General features: G+C 39.4%; 1 protein-coding gene across 1 annotated transcript; it reads right to left on the reverse strand.

The window, feature by feature from the left end:
• Positions 1-408: 408 nt before the first annotated feature.
• LOC136990965 (ankyrin repeat and SOCS box protein 3-like) lies at positions 409-11,645 on the reverse strand. Its single transcript, XM_067294688.1, has 5 exons — positions 11,571-11,645; positions 9,557-9,734; positions 7,866-8,063; positions 3,735-3,986; positions 409-1,510 (listed from the first exon to the last, which is right to left on the reverse strand). Exons 1-5 carry the CDS (start codon positions 11,599-11,601, stop codon positions 1,318-1,320), a joined length of 852 nt encoding a protein of 283 aa, XP_067150789.1. The 5' UTR covers positions 11,602-11,645; the 3' UTR covers positions 409-1,317.
• Positions 11,646-22,662: the final 11,017 nt, after the last annotated feature.

The raw sequence follows: 22,662 nt of genomic DNA on the forward strand, positions 1-22,662 counted from the left end.
ATCTGCAAAATACAAAAACAACAACATATCTACCACATTACTTTGTCCTAAACTAAATTTAGGATACACACATTCATAACAGTTAATTGTCCTATATCATAAACAGAGTTAGATTTTTACCTAAAAAAGTGGAAGAAAATTGAGTACAAGGACCTTAGCCACTATTACAGCACAAGTATATTTACTAATAGCAAAGGAAAATAAATTTCCCCAAGTAAAACCTTGTTTCACTCCAAAAAATATATGCTAGTTAGTATTAAATATAATATTCCAAAGAAAGTCTTATTAAATAACATTAACACAATGTAGGCATTTTTAAAAATTACTACAGCCCCTTTCAAAGAAAATTTTATTTAAAATTGAGTAAGACATTTGAACATAATTTCTCAATAACATAATACATAGGTCATGTTGCAAAGTCTATATGTTAAGTTTGCTTTTCTGGAGGGTGAACACGGCAGATACAGGTGCTCAGGGATCATCAGTTATTGAATTTTTTTTTTGACTGACCACATTTTGATTATAGGAATGACAATAAACTGCTAGATTTGTAGATATTTATTAAAATACAAACCGTATGAATTATCATAATCACTGTCAAATGCTCACAGAGCAGGACGGACACTTCATTGGAAATATAAATCAAATTCAAAAACTAATAAACAAAGTCAGTGGAATATTGTCAAGAAAATGTAAGCAAATAATATTCATCATCTTCCCTTAAACCTTCCAAGAAGCTCAACAAATCATTTTAGGAAGGTAAAGTACTAACTTACATTCACTGCCCTAATTTTGCTTTTCCACCCTTAAGAGTACACAAGTTCTGTCTAAATTCCTTCAGCTTCTAGAACGCTTCCATAACAGTTGTCAACTCCACTTGATTATAAAGGATAGAAAATAAAGAGCAAGGCCAGTCCACAGTCTTCTAGTTCCTCACCCCATCAAAGCTCTTAGAATTGCACTTCGAGCATGTGTTCATATGCATATTTGCACAGACTGGTTTATAATGGCACAATCCTGTTGCCTTCAACCTTATGGGGGCTCTTAAAAGAGTGTCTCAGTTACTTTGCATAGCATTTAATATGGCACACACATTAACTTAACGTGGAGATGTTAGTCCATATTAAAAATACCTGCTTGAAACGCACACGATGAATTGAACAATACAATGGGTGAAATTCATTCAAATATGTTGTTTTTTTTTTTCTTTTCTGTAAGTAACTACTATGTTTGCTCCTTGTATCTGGACATGCAATTTCTATTGACTATTTGACCTTCTGTTGCCATCATGCATTAGCACAAAGAGCCATTTCCCACTTACATCCTGGGAACAGGTATACACAGAGGGTTTTTTTTCCTCCAGCGGTGCTGCTTACCAAAATGACTGTTTGGAATCCAAGTGGAGCTCTCTTTGTAGTCTGAAAGGTTTCGCTCTACAGCTGGAGGAAGTCTCTTCCAGTTCGTGAACTCCAGAACAAAATTAAGAGCATCCTCGTTGACGGAATAAATCCTACATAACAAAAAACTCCCATAAGTTATATAATTTTGTACAATAGCATAAAAATTACAGTGGGAAAAATATATAGAAAGTTTTATTATTTCTAACAAATCCTTAACCATCTACATCCTAAGCACAGAAACAGAAAACCACCAAAGAAATCCAAAGTAATTTTGACAGCATAACCCTTTACCAATGCAATTATATCTTCCTCCATTACTTTTTAGAAGTTAGACTGGAACAGTTAGACTGCTCTGAAATTTATAAGCCTCAGTAATAGGTAGAATTCTCCTCTCCATTAATTTCTTGTCCCATTTCCATCTAAATTTTAATGAGGTCTCCTGTTACCAGGGCATTATAAGCTTTTCCATCACATTTGGAGAAAAAGTCATACCACAAATATATAGCTACTTTTTTTTTTTTTTTAATCAACATAGAATTCACGAGTGTTTCTAATGCTCCTTTCCCAGAGGTTGCATTTGTGCATATTCAGAAATCAGTATGATTTGCATTTCAAATCTTTACAACAACTGAAGAACTTTTAACACCACCTTAACTGGGTAAGTGGGTAGCACAGCAGGTATAAGTAACTGTTTTAGTATTACGTATGATGAAAAGCCATGCAGTTTCACAGAATAACTTCCTAGCTAGATGCATACACTCCTGAAATTTTACCTGAACAGAAAACCAAAAGCTCTAAACACAGAAAAATAGGACAACAGGAGTTTTTAGTACACGTGCTTTTTTCAAGAGATTCATGCCAAAGGGTATTTTACATCCTTTCTAGTTTTTTTTTTTTTAATTCTTATTTTGTTTTTCAACATTAAGAGATGTCATGTTTGATTTCATTTCTACATTTACTGAAAAACACAGAGGAGAGATTTCTGGTTGCCTAGCTTTCTTTAACACTCTGGAGATTTTGCTTTGCCACTAGTAGTTAGAATTGTCAATGCACTAGATTGACCAATGTATGATTATACAACTGTTTTGCACAACGACCCAGACACAATCAACAACATGTGCAAATGTAATTTGCTGTTATTTTCTTGTTATTTTCCAGGAGGAAATAGTTAATATTGATGTTTTTCTACGTTTAACTTCAATCTTGTAGATTATGCTATGATGAGCACTAGTCTAAAAAGCAGACATTTAAACAAAGCAAGCATTCTTTCTAAAAGCACTGTGGATTACATAAGATATTTAAAAGCATTACATATGAAAAAACGTATAGCAAGATTAGTCTACTTAATGCATTGCAATTTTATAGTATGCTTACTCTTGTAATCACACTCAGTCTTCTACGTATAAAATGATCTACAGAATCACAGATATACCGAGCTCTAAGTACAGTATGCTCTGACTACTGCTTAGAAAGACACGGGTGTTAACAAATAACAGAATGTCACTAAAACAAAAAGGAGTGCAGTTAACACTACAAATAGCATGACAAATTAGCTATGCTATCTGAACAGCTGCTGAAACATAAATTGATATTTAAAACTAAGTAAATCTTAAACTCCTGCTCCTTTCCTCATGTTAAGTAATACACGTAATGAGGTTATACATTGCAAAATATTCTGTTAAAAGCTCATAAATAGGGAAATCAGTCTAAGCATCTTTTGCATGGATAGCAAAAACACACAAGAAAATACTTTACAATTTTAAGTGCAAGTTTTATGCTATAGTGTAATCCTATTAAGTATAAAACAATCGCCAAGAGGTTATTTACGTGGAGAAGAATACAAAAATCAGACCGGTAGTTCTGCCGCATCATTTTGGTTTTACACAGTCTCTAACTGCATCCAGTTCCTCCCCTCCTAACCTTGGCCCAGCTTCACCCTACCTTTGTTTCCCACCTCTTCTGACCTCTTTCCTGGCATTTGAAATCCTTCTTACAATTACTGTATTGGACATGCGCACTCAAGTTTAAACAAAATTTGGGGGCTAATAAGAGATGCGTGGTGTCAAAATGGATAAGGATGCCTTTTGCCAGGGCAGGGAGAAAACAGTTCTCACTCTGCCTTTCTTCCTCCAACAGGGAAGGAAACTGTCTTACCGAATGCAGCCTTTACCCACACATCTTTCACTTCAGACCTTCCAAGACCTTCTCTGCTCCAGATCATGGCAGCTAATTATCACGGACTATCCTTTGGAAGCCCTTGTTGAACAAGACTAGCAACAGGCTTGCAAATTAGCAGGCACTATTTAAAAAAACAAGATAATATGATCTTCTTACCACAACTTGCAGAGTAAATTCAGTGGATTAAAACCAGCCAACAGCAGATAAGGCAGCCACTCCTTGTACTGCTCGTGTGCTTTCACTGCATAACTTACAAACTCCGGCAGCTGGTCCTCGGAAGGCAACCAGCAGCCCAACTTCAAGAAGCGTCGAAACAAAGGAAACTTCCCGTGGTACAGGCAATATCCTAAATTAATCCCAAGGAGGGTGATCCCATAGTTGAGGAGAACATCGATTAAATCAAAAAACCTATGAACAGCATACAAAGAACAGCACATCTCGTTAGCATGTCACAGAAAACATCGGCCATTTCAGTTCTACTAAGGACCACCAGGACAGCAAATTTCTGTTACCAACAACCCCCGCCCCACTAAACCCTCGGGACTGCAACTGTCTCCATAAAGCATCAGCTTAAAACATAAAGCTCCTTTAGGAGTCCTCAGTGCTCACACTCAACACATTTGCTCTTTTTTTTTCCCCTGCTCTGAAAAATCTGTGGTAACAGAAACAGCTGGAGACCATTAATCATGAACCTCATCTAAATAAGTTTTATGAGGAGAGCTGCTGATGCAGTGTGGCACAACCAAACGTAGTGCACCAGCCACGGAGAGGACAAGCGTAGACAGTTGGGGAAACCGTACGGTCGTCTTTGCGCCGTTTCAAGCGGCTCCGCACGGACGACCCGAGGAGCCGTCCTGCTCTTTCAGTTCTTTGCCTCCGCGCTGCCACCAAGCGATGCTCGTCTGGGGCCCGAGAGGGACAGCAGGGAGGTGGAGCTGCACTAACTTCCAGCTCTTTAAAGCAAGCCTTTTCCCTCATCATTAATAGAAACAACCCAGAGTCACCATTTACTAGCAAACATCTATATTTGCATATTACCACAACACTAATCTGCCGCAGGCTTATTTTAAATGGAAAACACAATGCCTACTTGGATAGATTTCACCTTAAACATATGCCACGTGCATTAGATGAACAACTAGGTGAAAATACCAAAACGCTGCATCTCAGAAGTCAGGGCCTACCCTAATAGTGGGAACATTCTTCAGGTTTGCATTCAGCTCTATTTGTGGGAGGCTCTGCAACCCACAGAACTATTAGAAACATTTTAAAGTGCTTATTTTAGATGCAAAAGTGTTTTACTGTAATACGCTTTGCAGGACGCAATAAAAGTGACAGTGTTTAAACACTCAAGAGCTGTCAAGCAAGAGCTCACAATATTAAGTACTATTTCTACCCTCCATTTTAATCCAACCTACAGACTACAAAGACATATACATGTTCACAAGACCACTGAATCCCCATAGTCTATTCCAGCTCACACAGTAACTCAGATTCCTTTTTCGTTTAAAGGTATAAAGATATTGTCAAAGTAATTTGGTTTTCTTTGCCCTCATTGCAATTAGTGATAAGTTGTATTTCAACATTTTGTTGATTATTCTGTATTAATTGTAATATGATAATGGCTGAAATTATGACCAACAATTTACGTATTCCTTTTTAGTTAATAGTTTGTTTGCACATCACTTCTATGAAGTGATTTTGAAGCTACTTGACTCATTTATAGCACATTTTTAGTACAGTTATCAGGTCTGCTTCCTTTCCTAGTTATTTTATTGGATACTAAGAATGGGACAGAACATGATGTCCAAGGATTTTTAAAGGCACTTTCTAGGAGTTTGCAATGAAAATCAGTAATAATAAACCCTAGGCACTGTTTCACTGCAAATCTTATACATAATTTATAGGAGACATGGTAGAGCACATTCTGCCTATTATCCAGATGCGTGATTTCACATGCGCAGTCTGGGATCTGGATGAGTTCCTGCCTAAAGCAATTCAAAATCATTTGCAGCCCGACCACAGAAACATTAGGCTATAATAGGCACAGTCACAGGGACATGCTTCACTATTAAAAAAAAACAAAAACACATTGTGTCCTTGCTGATTTCCTCCCTTGAAATAAGCCCTTTTAGCTGAAGTAGGATAAATATTGCTGCAGTTTTTTCCTCTTTCAGACAGTTATGAAACTGGCAAGTTATTTATTAAAATTCTGGTACCATTCCTAGGTTGATGGCGCACATTCAGTAAAGTTTTAAAAAATTTCCTCAGCCAACATAAGAATGTGCTATCCTATTAGTTACTAGCATGTAGTTCAAGAATATTTATGAGTGAAATGTGTTCACATTACAAACATATATATTCAAACATACTTATTTACGAGGGCTTTATATATCCTTCAACATTTGAGATCAATACATACCCTGTATCTACATCCTCAAACAAATGTTCAAAGGCAATTGATAACTTCAGTGAAGAATATCCCAGACATGTTAATTCCTTCAACAATTTCACCCAGGGAAAAAAGTATACCACCTCAAGACCACCATTTTTAATGAGAACAGGCTTTTCCCATTCAAAGAGATTTCTCAAATAGCCTCTACAAGTGCCTACTGTGCTCAAGCCTCAACTGGTTATAGGAATCAGGTCACAGAGGTACATACTTTAAATGTTAGTATTTTGGCTAAAAAGATTAACAGATAATCTTTGGGAATCTAAGAACTGTTAAAATGTTACTTAATTTGGTGCATCTTCCTTAAATAAAGGAAATCAGAGCAGGTCACGTGTGGAAAATGCCATAAGAATGAGAAAATGAAATCGGGACTCAGAGATGTAAGCTAGCCCTAAGAACTATGTTTTTGGATCAACTGGATAACCATTTTTTGTTTGGTTGGGTTTTTTTTAAATGGGGAATGAACTATACTGACTGCTACCAAAAATTCATGAACCTAAATGGCAGCACACAAGCAAGAAATTTTGATCCAAGTGCATGAAACATTCTGTTAGAATCTGTCTAGAATCTAATGAAGGTATTTTCCTAATTGAAGCACACTAGCCACATAACATTACTTTGCATAGTATTCACGAGGAGGACTGTCTATAAAGGAGGAACTAACTTTCATTCTAGCAAAATATTAAAGAGAGCAATTAGCTGAAGACAAAAAAAAATTGTTTTTTCAAATATATTCTCTACCATGTGAAAGTTCTCAATGTCTCTGTTGTTCTAAGGCATAAAGCAGTATCAGGTAAGTGCACTCAAGTCTCAACTAAAATCTATAACCATGTTGACATTATAGCTCTTTACAGTATGCAAAACTCAAAACTTCCAAGAGTGAATGTGAATGAGATTTGATCCTCCATCCTGATCTGAGCTGTGTCAGTATTCAGTCCATTGAATAATATTTTATACATCGAACTAGTTTGAGAGGAGGACAAGGAGAGCTCAGAGATATTAATATCTAGATTTTTTTAGAATAATGCTATACTTCTCCATGAATTAATACCTATAGCATTAGGAATGGGAAACTTCATTACTAAAGAAAAAGTCAACAATAAGGACATGAGGGCAGCATGCTGACCCACCATATGTATATACGTATATTTGTGAGTAAGGTTTTTATACTTTATTGTTTTTCCTCGACAATTATAGGTGCATTATCACATGCCATGCATAAAATGACATGGGCCATGATCTAAAAGGATTTATCATTCAATTTTCAAGTCCTCATTACAGTTATTCCATTGATCTAATAATTCTGTTGTCATGGCATGGTAGTCCTGTTCCAAGAATAATTAAACAAGGCAGGTATGAACACAGGTGAGAGGGGACTTTAAGTTATAAAAGTAAGTCTGAAACTTAGATAGCTTTGTTTTCGTGCACAACACTGGCATACAGAGAAAGTAAATCAGTATTTTCTAATAACCCAACCTCACTGAAAAGAATCTAGCTAATTAAGAGTCCATTTGATTCAATTACAGCATCAAGTCAAGTTCCCAGAAGACAGAGATGGGTTGATAAGGCCTTTTGAAAGCAAGAAAACCAGACTGCAATTATGTTCTACAAGACTCCTCTTCAAAGAGCCAGGCTTCCCAAAGGACGTTTGAGCAAGGTTCTGCAGCTCACGCACGTGACTCAAACCCCGCACGTCACTCAGGTACTTCAGGTTTAACTCTGTCATCTCAAGAGCAGAGGAAGGAGGGCAGGGCAGCTCTGCCTGTTCAGAAAAGGGAAACAAATACATGCCAACACAGTTGCGAATAACTTCAGAAGACAAGAGGTGTACGTACTCTTTTTGGAAAACCATGCACATGGGCGATCTGCAGCCAAAGGTGAGACACTTCTGAGCGTCCGCACTGTAGCCTTGCTGAAGTAACATTTCCAAGCACTCCTTATTACCGCCATAAATCGCTGAATACACAGGGCTCACTTTGTCTTTTCCTCTGTCACAGATCCGATCGGTAAGCGGTATGAGCAGCTCCAGTATACTGCAAATATTTAAAATCACTGTTTATTTGTGAGGTATACTTATCAAACAGTTCCATTTTAATTTTCTGGTCATTTCTTGTAAGCTCATGGCCACTTAAGAAGAAAAGCCTACCTACTTTTTTCACTGTGGAGTTTGCTTAAGAGAACAGCATTCACCATTCCATACATCCGATCACAACAAACATAGCCAGCTTTGCCATTGATTTTCATCGTCACTGGCTGTACAAATGGTATTGCTGCACACAGCTTTAAACGCCTCTGAATCCCCAGTGGGTTAGCAACAAACATAGTCTAACCAAACCAGAGACGGCTCCTTCAGGTTATCCAACAGTCCCTTTTACAGCAATACAGCCTGCCTGTGGCGCTCACTTAGATCTGTGAAGTTTGGGGGTGAACTGAACATGCGAGTTGCGGACAAAAATGAATATTCATTTCTGCTCAACAGCACTCACCGAGAGCCCGAAGCAGAAAAATCGCGCTCTCTCATAACTCACGCCTTTGACCCACATCCTTCCCAGCCAACAGGGATTAGTGGACAAACACCAGTTCCTTTGCCAGCAGAAGCTATCGATGCCGCCCAGATTGCAAGCTACGTAGTGTCGCAAAAGCAACGAAGGCAGCGTTTGATTGAAAGACATTTCTAGTACTGACAGCTTTGCCAACCCATCTCTCACTTCCGAGAAAGCTGAAGAAAAAACAGCTCTGATATCTACTACAGCCTGACCTCCTCCTCAGCAGCTGGGGAGAGGCCTCAGGTTGAGGCACAAACTTCAGCGACAATCAGCCGAGGAGCTCCTTGTGCTAATGATTAAGGATCAAGCATCCACACGAATACCATTGCAGTTGGTACCCCCTTCCTTCAATATCTTTGATTTTAAGTGCTGTCACACATGGGCAAATCATAGGGTTCCTGAGGGATGCTTCTCCAAGGGGGCCTGCCTCTCCGCGGATTTCTTGCCACCCTTGGTTTTCTGCTGCAAAAGCCACTTATTTCATTGGGATGGGGCAAAGCTATGAACGCATTTTACAAGGATTACAGGAGCTGCTTTGTGGCTTTGATTTTCTGGCTGCTTCAGCTAATTCATTGTTTGCGTATGGTTCCTTCTGCTGCTTCATGGTCAGGACTATAATGCTAATTAGGAGCCGTTCAAGCCACGTATGAAGCATATGCTATTGTTATTTATAGTTTAAAATGAAAAAGTAATATGCCTGCTCTGTGAATTGTACCTGATTCGGCAGTTATTCCCTTTCTGGAAACCCCTCTAAGCTGATTAGGAAAGGGATCAGGCCCAGAGTAGATGCTGAATTCAGAACCATTGATCGCTTCACGGCGAATACTACCAGACCTTTAAAATGCAAAAAGGATTAAGAATTCTAAACTACAGGTCAGCTCGACAACTTATTTTTCTTCCTTTTAAAGCCGGACATTCTCTTTGTCGGTTAGGTTTTATTACCAGAATCTTTCAGTTGAGGGTATTTTTTCATCACCTACTTCTTGTGGCCCATTTCAGCTGCTGCGTGAATAGGTAACTGCCATTCTTCCTCATTACAATAGAGATTTGGATCGGCCCCTTCGGATAACAACAGCTCCACACATTTGGCATGGCCTTCCTGTACAGCAATCAACAGAGGAGTGGCTCTGTCCTTGGCTTGACAGTTGATGTTTGCACCTGACAAAGAAGCCAGTACTTCACATGATACATCACCATCATGGCACAGCACAAAATAAACAACAAATTAGTGTTAATTAGTAATTGCTTTGCACAAAATGACTTCACCATGCAACTCTTTTCCATTGTAATTAAAAAAAAAAAAAAAAAGAACTACTAGCTTGCTGCTAAATTTTTTAGTCTGCTGCATAGCAAGTGATCTGCACTTCTACGTGTGTGGCTTATATCAATAGGTTTCCTATTTTCTAAATAGAAAAGAATTAGCTTATTTCAAAAACAAGGTTTTTAAGGAAGTTTTTTCGGTTTAGACTAGCACAAGGGTCTGATGAAGACAGATTACTTCACATTTTTCACACTATTTTTAAGTTAAACAAAAAATACTGAAAAATGCAGTGCAGGAAATATAAAATCCTTATGTGTGTGATGTATGCTGAACTAATAAATTTGAACTGAAATACTATACTGTAGAGTAGAACCACTTTCTCCCTATTGAGGAGAACCACTTTCTCCATCTAAAGGACACTGCCATTATTCTGTATGCCAATAATCCTGCTAAACTGACAGACTGTCGGGTTCATACACCTGCAAATTACTAGCAGTACACTGTATGCTAATAATAAAAAATATATTAAAAGTGGAATTATAAATCACATTCATTGCTTATTTACACTCCTACAAAGACTTTACATGTGATTTTCTACTCTTACTGTAAAATAAGAGAACATTCTCCCGAGAGTGAGGAACACCAACCATTCCAACTCCCTGAAACATCAGCACAACAACAGCTAAATGACAGATAAACACGCTGGAGGAAAGTCAAATCAAATGCTGGATGATATTTTGTTTGCAATCATTTTTTGCGATATTGTCCCACAGGTATCAATAGACCAGTTAGTATGATTTCTCTGGTTAGGTTAAGGCACCCTCAGATTTAAGAGCTATGTATTTAATTTTGGCTGAGAAGAAACACTGCACTTGATCAACATATTTCCTATGTCTATGTGAATGAAACTACTGCTGTCACCTTAGAACCAGAGAGAGGGATCTTCACTTAGTCTGAACGATATCCTATCACAGGAGCAATGTCATCAAAATCAGGCCACTTTGGCAATGCTACTGAGGGTGATTAATAATACTCTGAAATTCAGTCTTTATTCTTGTCGTAGGCTTTATTTCCTATTTCTTACTATTACTTAAGGGAAAATATATCAGATTACTGAAACAAAAATTTTTAAATAATTAATGATGGTTTTGCATCAACCTATTTGCAACTAAAATTAAATTGAAAATATTTACATTTTAAATTATGAAGTGCAAAAGTAGAACTAAAATTGTATCTGAAATAAATATTTTTGCTCTAAAAAGAAAAAAATTAGGGTAGTGACATAACCATTTTTTCCCACACATTCCAAACAGAAATCAAAAAGATGCAATATAGTCCATATTCTAAGTATAAACCGAGAAATTAATGGTGGAACAAACTAGACAAGCTTATTTTACTTTTTCACATATGCTCATTCACCCAATAAATACAAATGGAAATTAAATTAGTTTGTTAGAACCAGTAAGCTAACATATTTCTATTCTGGAAATAGGTCATGTATCTCCTTACGGAGAGATACTAAACAAATCTTTCTCAAGAAAACCTTATAACAGATTCACTTCCCAAATATAATAAATGATCTCATAAGTACATGCAATATTTATAATACTTAAATAATTATTGCTACCCAGCAGGTTGGTTAGGAAAAGACACCTGATAAAATGACAATTATATAAATTATCATTCAGAATACACCAATTACATGGAAATGATATGATGCTCTTACAGGTTACCTGAAAAGAAGCTTGGTGCAAAGAATTCCATCCAGACCAAGAATGATGTCCATTTATATTTGCTCCATGTTGGAGCAGCAGCTTTACAGTGCATGAATGTCCTTTTTCAGTAGCTTCAAACAGAACAGAAAAAAATTTTTTTTTATTAAGGATATATAATTAAAGGAGTCAGTATACAACTCAGATGATCTCATCATGAAGTTCTCACTGCTATGACTGTAATTTTTTTTACATTTAAACTTCCCCCCTCAAAATTAAAACTAATTTGCTCTAAATGATTGCACAGTACTTATTACCATGACATTTGTAGTGTGGTCTACAATAAACTACATACAACCTTCCTCTATCATGTTTCATGTAAAACAAGTTATTTCCAACATTCCTTACAGACAGGACAAAATATTTTAGCGTCCAAGGTGGAAATTAATGTATAGATGATAGTGGGTGGACAAGAGACAAGTATATTCCCCTTCCTTCAGGGGAGAGGGCAGCAGCAATCACTGTCAAGTGAACTTAATTGTATCTAATTTCTTGCCCTCAGAATGAAGTCGCTTATAATTTTAAAAACATTTATGAACGTACACCCCCCAAAACAATTATATGCAAAAGTTACTGCAAATAAAAAGAGACAATCACTTGTGCAAAGCAATTAGAATTGTTAAATTTACCATTCAATGATATTTAAGAAGAACTTAAAAGAATGCTGTGTTTATTCCTAAAAAGTGCTGTTTTTCTGATTAACTAGAATTTTATCAGACCAGTTTAAAAAAGTAATCTGAAACTATAATAACTTTCTTAGATACTTTCTTTCATTTTGCTGAAGGTTGTAGGCTTGGGATGTGTAATGTTCTGAATGTGCACATGTGACAATTCATATAAGCCACTTTCCTCATATCCACTGTTCTCTTTCTGCTTAATGTATCAATCAAATATACCCAGCGTCACACTGTTACCTTGGCTCTAACCCCCTGCCAACAAGGAAAGCACCAAAACCTCTAAACCTCTGTCTCAAGTCAGCCGTTACATTACCTTTTATGTCCTGCTGCTCCTCAGAGCTGTCTTCTCCTCCCTTCTTTTGCCAAGCAAAATGTACAGATGTGATGGCAAAGTCTGACTCTACTTCATGCAGGATCTGTACTTCTGCAAACCTGGAATGCGGAAGGAAAGTGAAATGAAACCTCATGTGGGAGTTCTCACCAAAACCTCCTACCCAATTCTCACCCAGACAGAAGTCCTAAGTCCTTGTGGCACATAATCATAACCTCTCAGCATATATACAGGCTCCATGGCCAAGAGAAACAGGTCCCTTGCACAGGTCCAAGAGCACAAGATTACCCAAAGCCAGTTCTCCAAGACTCACCTCACTGCATGCCACCAGAAAGGCCAGCTAATGCAAAGCCTTGCTCTGTGCTAGCCTGCATGGACTTCTCTTTTAGGAGAGGACTCTTCTCCTAACAGAGTCCTCTGACCCTTGCCCTTGCAAAAAGCCTGGCAGTGTTACTGCCCATTCTCAGAGCTTGGCTGGGCAGCACCTGCTTGTTGGGACAGGGCTGGTGCTGATGCAAGAGCACTTGGCGAGAGTGTTGTGGAGAGGCAGCTTATCGTGTGGGCAGTGAACAGGTTTGCTGCCCTTATGATCTAGGAGGTATTTCCTGGGGGTGAGCTCACATGTCTCTGTCACTGCTGCAGATGGCAAAGCTCAGGCCTTTGATCATTGTCCGCACAGAAAGGGCTGTTTTTCAGATGCCTCCTGGAGGTGTCTGTCTCCATGTTCCCACAGTGAGTCTGTAGTCCTTGACCGACCAAGAGAGAAGCTTCTCATCTCCCATCTGGTAGGGCCACCTAGAGCTCCCTAGGGCCTTGTTACCAGGGTTTGTATCTTCATGAAACTAGTGGGGAATAACTCTGTCAGATGAGTGGTTCTCAGTGAAATCTGTGGTCACGCTTGCTTCATTGGGAATCCATGCATCTTCAGGTGGAGTCACATGGAGGAGGGACTGCTTTCCACTCCCCCACTGTGTTTGACTTGGAGAGGAAGTCAGGCACCATTTTCCATAAAACTTCATTGCTTCCTTCCCTTTCTTTTGAGAGAGTGAAAAAAGCCTGACCCCAAACACAAGCTGTTACTATTTCCTGCATGTTCATTCCTCCCTGAAAGATCTAGACAAGACTTATGGATGGATCCTCCTCTGCCCATCCCATCACTGGAGTTGTGACATTCTGTTTCCTGATGTATTCTGCAAACATGTTGTATATTCTGCTTTGGAAAAGAGGAGATTGGCAATAGCTCTCCAATATCTCTGTGACCAGCTGCTTAGTGGAGGCAGGACTGTGTTGACCCTTATTGAAAGCAGTGCTTGAATCCCTTTTCCTAAACCATGTTCGGCATGATAATCGTCTCCAATTTTATTCTCAGCATTTTTATTCTTGCAAAAATAAACCTTTTGGCATTTATGGCAGTGCTGACCTACAAGACGGTTCGCTGACCAGCAGACCACTACACTATCGGAAACAACGCATGGACACTGAGATCACTTAATGAACTTCTGCATGACAATTTCTCTTTGGCAGAAAACATTAGTCTGGACATAAATAACGTGGTCATTGTTCTTTATTGATTTTTATGACCAATAATACATCATATTTCACCGTGACGATTTGTAGCAACATTCTGGTTAACTTAACATACTTCTAACAAAGAAACATAACTGAAAATATACAATTCCTCTTACCATCTGTAACATTGCTAATTAGTGCTTATATTAGAGCAACATAGATTTCAAGCAGCCCAAAACAAGGGCAAGGAATGAAAATTTATCCATAAAATGTTATACATATATTTATACTGGAGAACTGAGATGGATATCAAAGGCTCAAAACAAACAGTACAAGCAAAGGCTGTTCTGTAAAAGCCTTCCATGAAAACTCTCAGAGCAATATCCAAACGTGCTTAAAGAAGTTCAAAGCACAGAGGCAAGGCTATCCAAACACAGACTAGTGGGACCACCTTCCTTCCCCCCTACCCCACATTTACCAAGTCGCTTTTGCATATGCAGAACTGCACAGCACCATTAGCTTCCGCACAGCCCAGGAAGCAGACACCTCTGCTTCTCTAGCTTCACTGGCCTTCCTGCTGTTCTTTATCCTTGATCTGCTATTCCTCTTCTCTTTTTTCCCTTTCTCCAGCTTTAGGATATATGTTTATACTCTGCGGTGTAACAGTGGCTAACCAGGCCCCACCAAAGGCTGGTACCACCTACCCTAGTACCAAAGAAAGAAGTGAAGAGCAGAGCAAGAATAAAGTGACGCGTCTCCAAGAAGCCAGTCCTCCTTTCTATTCTTGCTCCTTCTCTAATTTTGTTTCAACTCCTGCGTTTGAATCCCTTCCAATCTTCCCACACAAGTATGTCTCTCTCATTCCCTTTATAGCAGCTCATATCAATAAAGGGAAATTATGCTTTTAATGTAAAAACAGTGAATAGCTTTGAACTATGAATTATATCAAAACTGATTTTAATACATTTGCTTTTTTGTTCAGTTTCTTTTTCTTAAGAAATATTATCAACTCCTCTGAAATTCGACAAATTTTTTGAGAGTTCATTGGCTTGGCTATGCTTCACAAGGTTCCCAGTGCTACTTGACTTCACTAAAGCATGCCATTGGATTTTACCCAACTGATTGCTCATTGTGCTTGCATCAGGAAAACAGAAATCCCAAAATTTTAAGAACATAGCAAGGATTTTAAAACATCCAAGAAAGTACAGCATTTAACTCCCCATAGATAGTAATTGGAAGTTTTCCATCTAACAACACTCCTGAAATATTAACTTCAAGTTATAAAAATGTAAATATACTTTAGGATTAACAGCTTTTGGGTTTTTTTACGTTTATATTTTGCACCCTCCTAACACAACTGAGACAAAAAGGTACATAAAAAAAACTTATTACAGCTATCACAAACCCTTCACTGTACAAAAAAATCCATTGTACAATGAACAGTACCTGGCTGCTGATTAACTAAGGCATCTCAGACAATAACAAAAGACATATTCCTAATCTATTTTATACTGCTAGATATATGCACATGCAGAGTGATAATAAAATGTACTCAAAAAATTACCTAAAGCAAAGGCAACCTCCTACCCTAAGAGAGAACTTAATTGAATAAATGTATTTGAGTACAATTTTATTCTGATTTTATTCAAAAGGCATGTTCCTATCTATGTAGGCAATGGTAAGGAGTGGTTACAGTACTTATTTAAGCATTAAACTTATCTAAGAAAAAAAAAAACTTGTATTATGCACAGAAATTCTAGCATGTCAAACAGAGTTTTCATTCCCAGTTAACCTGACACATTTATCCTCCTGCTTGTAAACCCTGCAGATATCAGTGCTGCATCTAACACTGCCTTCCAAATTTATTTATTTCCACATTGGTGTGAATAAAGGACAATGAAGATATTCAGATTTTATTCAGTACAAAATAATAAAGCCAAAGAGACAAATGACCACAATTCTTTTTTTCTGTTTTCATTTGAGACCTGAGGGATGGATAGTGTTATGAGAAAAGGCTGTTCTGCAGAAGCCTTCCATGAAAACTCTCAGAGGAATATTCCAAAGTCTGCAAACTGTTCACGTGTGTTATCTGCCACATTTAAGTCAAGGCAGCAGAGTTCTAAGTCAGGATCTCAGAAATACTGCTTTAGTCCTAACTCCAGCTTTCCATAAACACAGCAGAGAAAACACTGTCACAACACTGCAGTGTAAAGCACTATGACACGGAGCAAGAGACCTCCGAAGTTTCCAGCGGGTTCAATACTTCCAAGGAGCAGCTTCCAGGCACTGCTAATTCCACCCGCGTGTCTTGTGCAAGGTTGAGGGTTTTGCACGACGTAAGGCACATCCAATCGTCAAAACAAGGAAAAATGCTTATATCCTACAGTCTCGGAGCAGAACAAGTATCTTTCTAGAGAAGGACACAGACCACGCTCACAGACAAGTGCAGAAATGCTGAAGACAACAACGATCTCAATCACTGCCAGAGTCTTGTTTTTCTTTACAGAAGGATACTTTTAACGAGAACTGCTTTAATCCATAGCAGTCATCTGCTGTTGCTTAGGTCATGCTGACACCTGCTGGCAGACGGGCAAAGAATCCAAAAGCAACAGGCAGGTATTAAATGTGCCTGCCCTGCTCATCTCTCCTGCTGCGATCTTCAGCCCCGAATAAGCATTCGGCATTTCTATTATCGCAGGACAATCCGCTCCAAGCTTTACAAGAGCTGCCGCCCAAGTCTCTTCCAGGGTCAGCCTTGACATAGCGACATCTAGCACATGAACTATTGGCCCCCAGATATTTCAGTCTTTTGCACACGCTTCTCTCAACGCAAAACGATTAGCAAAAAGAGCAGCTTCTCAAGCACGTGAGCTTTTCAACCAGCCACAGGAAGTGAATGGACAGCAACACCCCAGGCCCTAAGGGGAAAAACCTTTCCCACAGGTCTCATTTGGCACCCGTTACCACCCCTCAAATAGGCTGAACGGGAGAAGAAAACCCTCCCCAGGCAGAGCTGGCCAAGTCCTCTCGCACCCTGAAAGCCCACCTCCTCGCCTTCCTGCACGGTCCAGCGCTCGCCCCTTACGCGAGTGTTACAACCTGCTCCTTAGAGCAATGGGAGCAGTTTGTTGTCAGCGCAGTAACGAAAGTCTCTCTCTAAAACACCGGGCAAACAAAGTGAAGTGCATGAAAAACAGAAACCTCCGCAGATACAGCTCTCCGTAGGTATTCGAGTGTCCTTTGAAGCAGAGGAGTTCCTTAAAACAAATCAGCACGCAGAAATGAAATATCTGAGTATTCTGAAGAGAGATCTACTTGGTACCCAGGTGTTTTCAGAAACAGTACAATGCACGTATTCAATAAATATTTCCTAAGGATGCTTTCAGGGCATTTTTGCTTGGTCCTCAACAGTACAGCCTGGTCCGTACAAAGGCACTTGCAATTCATCCATCTCATTGGGAATTCAGCAGTATAAGGGTTTATGAACAACTCCGATATTTTTCTCAGAGCTTGTCACCAATCTAAAATTTGCTTTTCTAAGCGTACGTTAAATTTTTCATTAATACCTTTATTGACAGGGCTTCCGTTTGCCATCCTGACTCACCCGGAGGCTTTTGCCACCAACAAATCCACCAAGCCCCGTTCCTCGCACGCGTGGACAAGCGCGGTGCCGCGCTCACTGCGGACCCAGCACTTTCTGGAACCCCAGGCACGAGCTCGCGGGGCGAGCGCCTCAGCTTGCAGTACTCAAGGTGCGACACAGAGCTGTGCCGGAGCTCGGCGATACCCTCCGGAATAACCTGGCCGCGAACCTGCTCCTGTTTGAGGACCTCTGGGCTCTGCATCCTCAGGACCGTTCCTCCGTCCACTCTCCTCTATGGAGGCACTCAGGGACTGCGCTAATTACCATCACCCAGCGCTCCTTTAATGGCACCTTCCCCACAAGTGCTGCCTGGCACAAGCACTTTCAAGCAAATAAGCTATTTAGCTGTTAAAAAGCAAAATGCGAATAGACGCCTAAATAAAGCTAACATAGTGCACAACTTAATCTTAGCTCAGTAGAAAAATAAGAACTTGCCGAGGAATATTGTGTTCATTGAAGACTAGTGAGGTAAATACCCCTCCTGGTTTTGATTTATTTACATTAAAAAGGTCTCAGAATACCAGATTATTTTTTCTAATTCGTATGTTAATGATAATACACATAGAGAATACACAATTTAGACAGAGAGCAAAAGCCTTCACACAGTTTTGAAGAGCTGGCTTGAGAGAATAAGGGGCCATTAGACTTAAAAACAAAATAATAAATAAATAAAAAGCCATCCATAAAACAAGTTTCATTTTAGGAGGTACTAGCTCTTAGAAAAAGCTGGTAGCCTTTATTTGATTTATTTCTGCATTTTATTATAGATGATTATTCTAGTACAACAATAACTCTTGCTAATAAATTAGGACATACAGAAAAGCAACTCTGTATATTAGTTTACATATAATAAACCCAAAAGATCCTCAGCCTATCAATTCCATACCCATTGGCAACATACATCAACAACCGTTTGCTACAGGAGACCACTAAAATATCCAACAGGTTTACAAGTGAAAAATAAGCTTCAATATGTCACCCAGAAGCAAACCTGCCATTCAGCAAGCCTGAACTATTTCTTTTTGAGTCTGACACTGAAGATGCCAGTTCAGACAATCAAGTCCGCTTCAGAGCATTCATTCATCTGTAAGTTCCCAACCATAAAACAGAGAGGATTAGCCACAATTAGTCCACTCAGAAGGTAAACAGTTTGCTGCTTTTAGCAAAACATGAAAGCTTTATATATATAAACCCAGCTAAAGACATAATGAGATTTCCCTGAAGGCATATCTTCCTGGGAAAATAAACTTCTTCATTTATACAGGCTAAAAGACAGAAACTGATAAAAAGTATAGCCAACCATAAAATGACAGCAGGAAAATCTTAAATGTAAACAGCGTATCGCTACTTTAAAAAAAGGAATTTTTTTGCAGTTTTAAATTCTGGAAATAAACCAACTTCTCCTCTAAAAACAAACAAATCCACAATACAAGACCCTGTCTTAGCGAAAAATTCTCCCCAGACTGATATTGTGTTTCTATCCTGTAAATGCAATTAAAAATTATTATTCTAAGTAACAACACAAACTTAAAATAAATTTTAAAAAAGACAAGAAAACCCTCATTAAAGGTCTCATCCTGCCCCTCCACAACCCAGCAGCAAGGGAAGGGCACTTCCCCGTGCAGGACTCGCCCTGCAGGCTTCAGCCCGCACTTGCGACTGACAACCGATGTTTTGCTTCCTCCCCGTCTCCTTTTGCATGTCACAACAGAAGTGTTTCTTGCCCTGCTCTCACCCAAAATAGACAGCGTACAACAAAACCATCCCAAAGGCTTCAGTCACATTTTCTCACTGTTGAGAACGTTGAGCTGACATATTTTGTGATTAGTGTCCAACTAATCCATTTGCTTTTCTGATAATGTTTTCATACTAGAAATTTGTAAATAAAGGTTTGAAGTCAGGATACTTCTCCAGGTCCTTCTCTGCACAGTGGCTTTCCAGCAGGTCAGCCCCCAACCTGTACTGCTGCATGGGGTTATTCCTCCCCAGGTGCAGGACCCTGCACTTGCCTTTGTTGAACTTCAGGAGGTTCCTCTCCGCCCACCTCTCCAGCCTGTCCAGGTCTCTCTGAATGGCAGCACAGCCCTCTGGTGTATCGGCCACTCCTCCCAGTTTGGTATCATCAGCAAACTTGCTGAGGGTGCACTCTGTGCCTTCATCCAGGTCACTGGGGAATAAGTTGAACAGGGCTGGACCCAGTATTGACCCCTGGGGGACACCGCTAGTCACTGCCTCCAACTAGACTTCGTGCCACTGAGCACAACCCTCTGAGCTCTGCCGTACGGCCCAAGAGTGGCCTTGCAATGAGCAACGAGCACTCGAGGGTGGACAGCATCAGGGCCCACGGCACTTGTGTATGGCCAGTTTGCTTAAGGGATCCCAAACCTGATCCTCCTCCACCAAGGGCAAGTCTTCATTACTCCAGGCTCCAACAGGGAAAAATTTTCTCAAAAGCAAGGTGCAAAAATTCCTCAAAAGCAAGGGAGCCATTTTCTAGAAAGCCACAGTGAAGTTTCCTAAAAAGCAAAGGGGAAATTTCTTAAAGTACAAGGGGGAACTCCTAGAAAGCAAGAGGATGTTACCAAGAAAACAAGAGAGAGATTTTCTAGAAAGCAATCGGGGGGGGGGGGGGGGGAGAGAGGGAAAGAAAAAAAAAAAAACACTCTAAAAAGCAACAAGTGGAATTGAAAAAAAAAAAAAAAAAATCATTCAAGAGGGATAATTCCAAAAGATCAGAGAGGAAATTTCCTACAACGCAAGGGAGAAATTTCCTAGAAGGCCATGGCAGACATTCCTAGGAAATGAAAAGGTAATTTTCCTGGAAAGCCATAGGAAAATTCCTTTAAAAGGACAGTGAAAAATCCTACAAATCAAAGGAGAAGTTTCCCAGAAGATGATAGTGGAATTTCTTTGAAAGCAAAGGAGGATTCCTGGAAAGCAATGGGGGGGGGGGGGATTTCCTAGAAAGCAAACAATTTCTTGAAAAGCAATGGGGGGAGGGGTTATAAATCAATGCACAGAATTTCCTAGAAAGCAACAGGAAAGTTTTCTGGAAAGCAAGAGGAAAATTTCCTTGAAAGCCAAACTAAAAACTCCTTAGAAAACAAAAGGGGAAATTCATGAAAAGAAATGAAGGACTTCCAAGAAAGCATGGGGGGGGGGGAATCACCAGAAAGAAATAGGTGGGAATTCATAGAAAGCAAAGGAGAAATTTCCTAGACAGCAAAGAGGAAATCTCCTAGAAAGCTAATGTGAATATTCCTAGGAAGTGAAATGGGAAATTTCCTGGAAAGTTAATAGGCAAATTCCTAGAAGGCAAGAGGGAAAACATCTTTCAAAACAACAGTGAAATTTCCTAGAAAGTGAAAGGGGAAATTTCCTGGACAGCCAAAGGGGAGCTCCTAAAAAACAGAGTGGGAAAATTCCTGGAAAGCAAGGGAGCAACACAGCTTACTACTTCCTCTGTCAAAATAAATTGCTTTGCAGTATTCCCATTCCAGGCCTGAGAAGATCACTTCATCACCTGGGACAGAGACCCAGCTCCAAGAGGCACAATAAAAGAGTGTAAGATTTCCCCTACTTTAAGGTATGTTAAAGTAATGTGAAAGGGAGGCTGACTGCAAGTGAGCAGATGGTCTGTCCTATGTCTCTCCACATGTGCACACACATGCTAACTAGAAAGAACGCAGAGAAGTATATACCAATGACAACGAGAACACCTCGTATCTGCCCTCACATTGCTAAATGTGTAAAAAAGGGTTTCAGGGCAGTTTTTTCAATAGAGTCTACCAAAGTAAAGTTCAAGTTATTCAGCTTGTGGAGAAAAAGGCTGAAAGGTGACTTGATCACTGTTTATGGGTACATATGGAACCAGTAGCTGATAGCAAGGGACTTCTTAACCTCTCAAAGACCTAACAAGATCATGTAGTTGTAATCTAAACTAGACAAATTCAACCTTCAAATAAAAGAATAAAAAGAATTCCTACCAGTACTGGAATAATGGTAATTAAAGACTGGAAAAGCTTAAGGGGAAGCTTTAGAGTCATTCTTTGGTGCCTTTGCAAGATTAGATATCTCTCCAACAGATAGAAATCTTATTCAGATTCTGAAGCACATTTTACAGAGTGCATATGCAGAGTCCAGGTAGATCATCATGGCAGTCCAACCTGGTCTTCAAATTCCCTTTCTGCATAGGCTCCTTCTTTATGTTGTCCTTAATATATTTATAATATTTGTAACAGTACCATTAAGAAAACATCTTGTTTTAGAGCATCAGAAAACCTGCAAGACCAAGAAACAAACATCTTTGTATTGCCCTCCCACTCATTTTCCACTGATGAGACATATTAGTTTTCTTGCTTGATATTCTATCATCCTGTTCTAAAGAAAAAGGGATTGGACAGATGCTCAATAAACAAGATACAGCACTCCTGCAAAGACAGATCAGGACTCCAGAGCAGCACGGGGAATGCTCTTAGGCGCACGGCGGGTGCGCCTCCCTTACGTGGGCAGGCAAAACGCAAACCAGCTTTGGGGAACTAGGAAGGAATGTCCGAAAGAAATTTCCCTCACTTTTCTAATGTCATATGTGGATAGGCAAAATAGGGTCAAACAAGAAGGCAAGAAAATAAATCAATCTATTACATGACGTTAGCTAGTGACATTTCACCTGACTTGACGCATCCAGAAGTCAGGCATCCCTTCAACTGAAAAGCAATACCGCAACCAGAATATTTCAGTCAGTCCTTAATTGAGATGTCTCTTGCTTTGCCATCCACTCGGTTCAAAACATCGGCAGCTTGGTTTAACAGAACATGCAGCTTCTAAAGTTAGCTCAGAATCCTTGTGACAAGTTTCAGAAATGACCCTTTTCCAGTTAGAAACATATGGAGC

The sequence above is a fragment of the Apteryx mantelli genome, chromosome 3, assembly GCF_036417845.1.
Source record: "Apteryx mantelli isolate bAptMan1 chromosome 3, bAptMan1.hap1, whole genome shotgun sequence".
In the NCBI taxonomy this organism is placed as follows: domain Eukaryota; kingdom Metazoa; phylum Chordata; class Aves; order Apterygiformes; family Apterygidae; genus Apteryx; species Apteryx mantelli.

Coding starts and splice junctions, on each gene's coding strand:
- LOC136990965 (XM_067294688.1), bottom strand. CDS start 11,601: ATGGAATTCTTTGCACCAAGCTTCTTTTCAG. Junction 9,735..11,570: donor TGCACCAAGCTTCTTTTCAG/GTAACCTGTAAG, acceptor CTTCTTTGTCAG/GTGCAAACATCAACTGTCAA. Junction 8,064..9,556: donor GCTGAAATGGGCCACAAGAA/GTAGGTGATGAA, acceptor AAATATTTGCAG/TATACTGGAGCTGCTCATAC.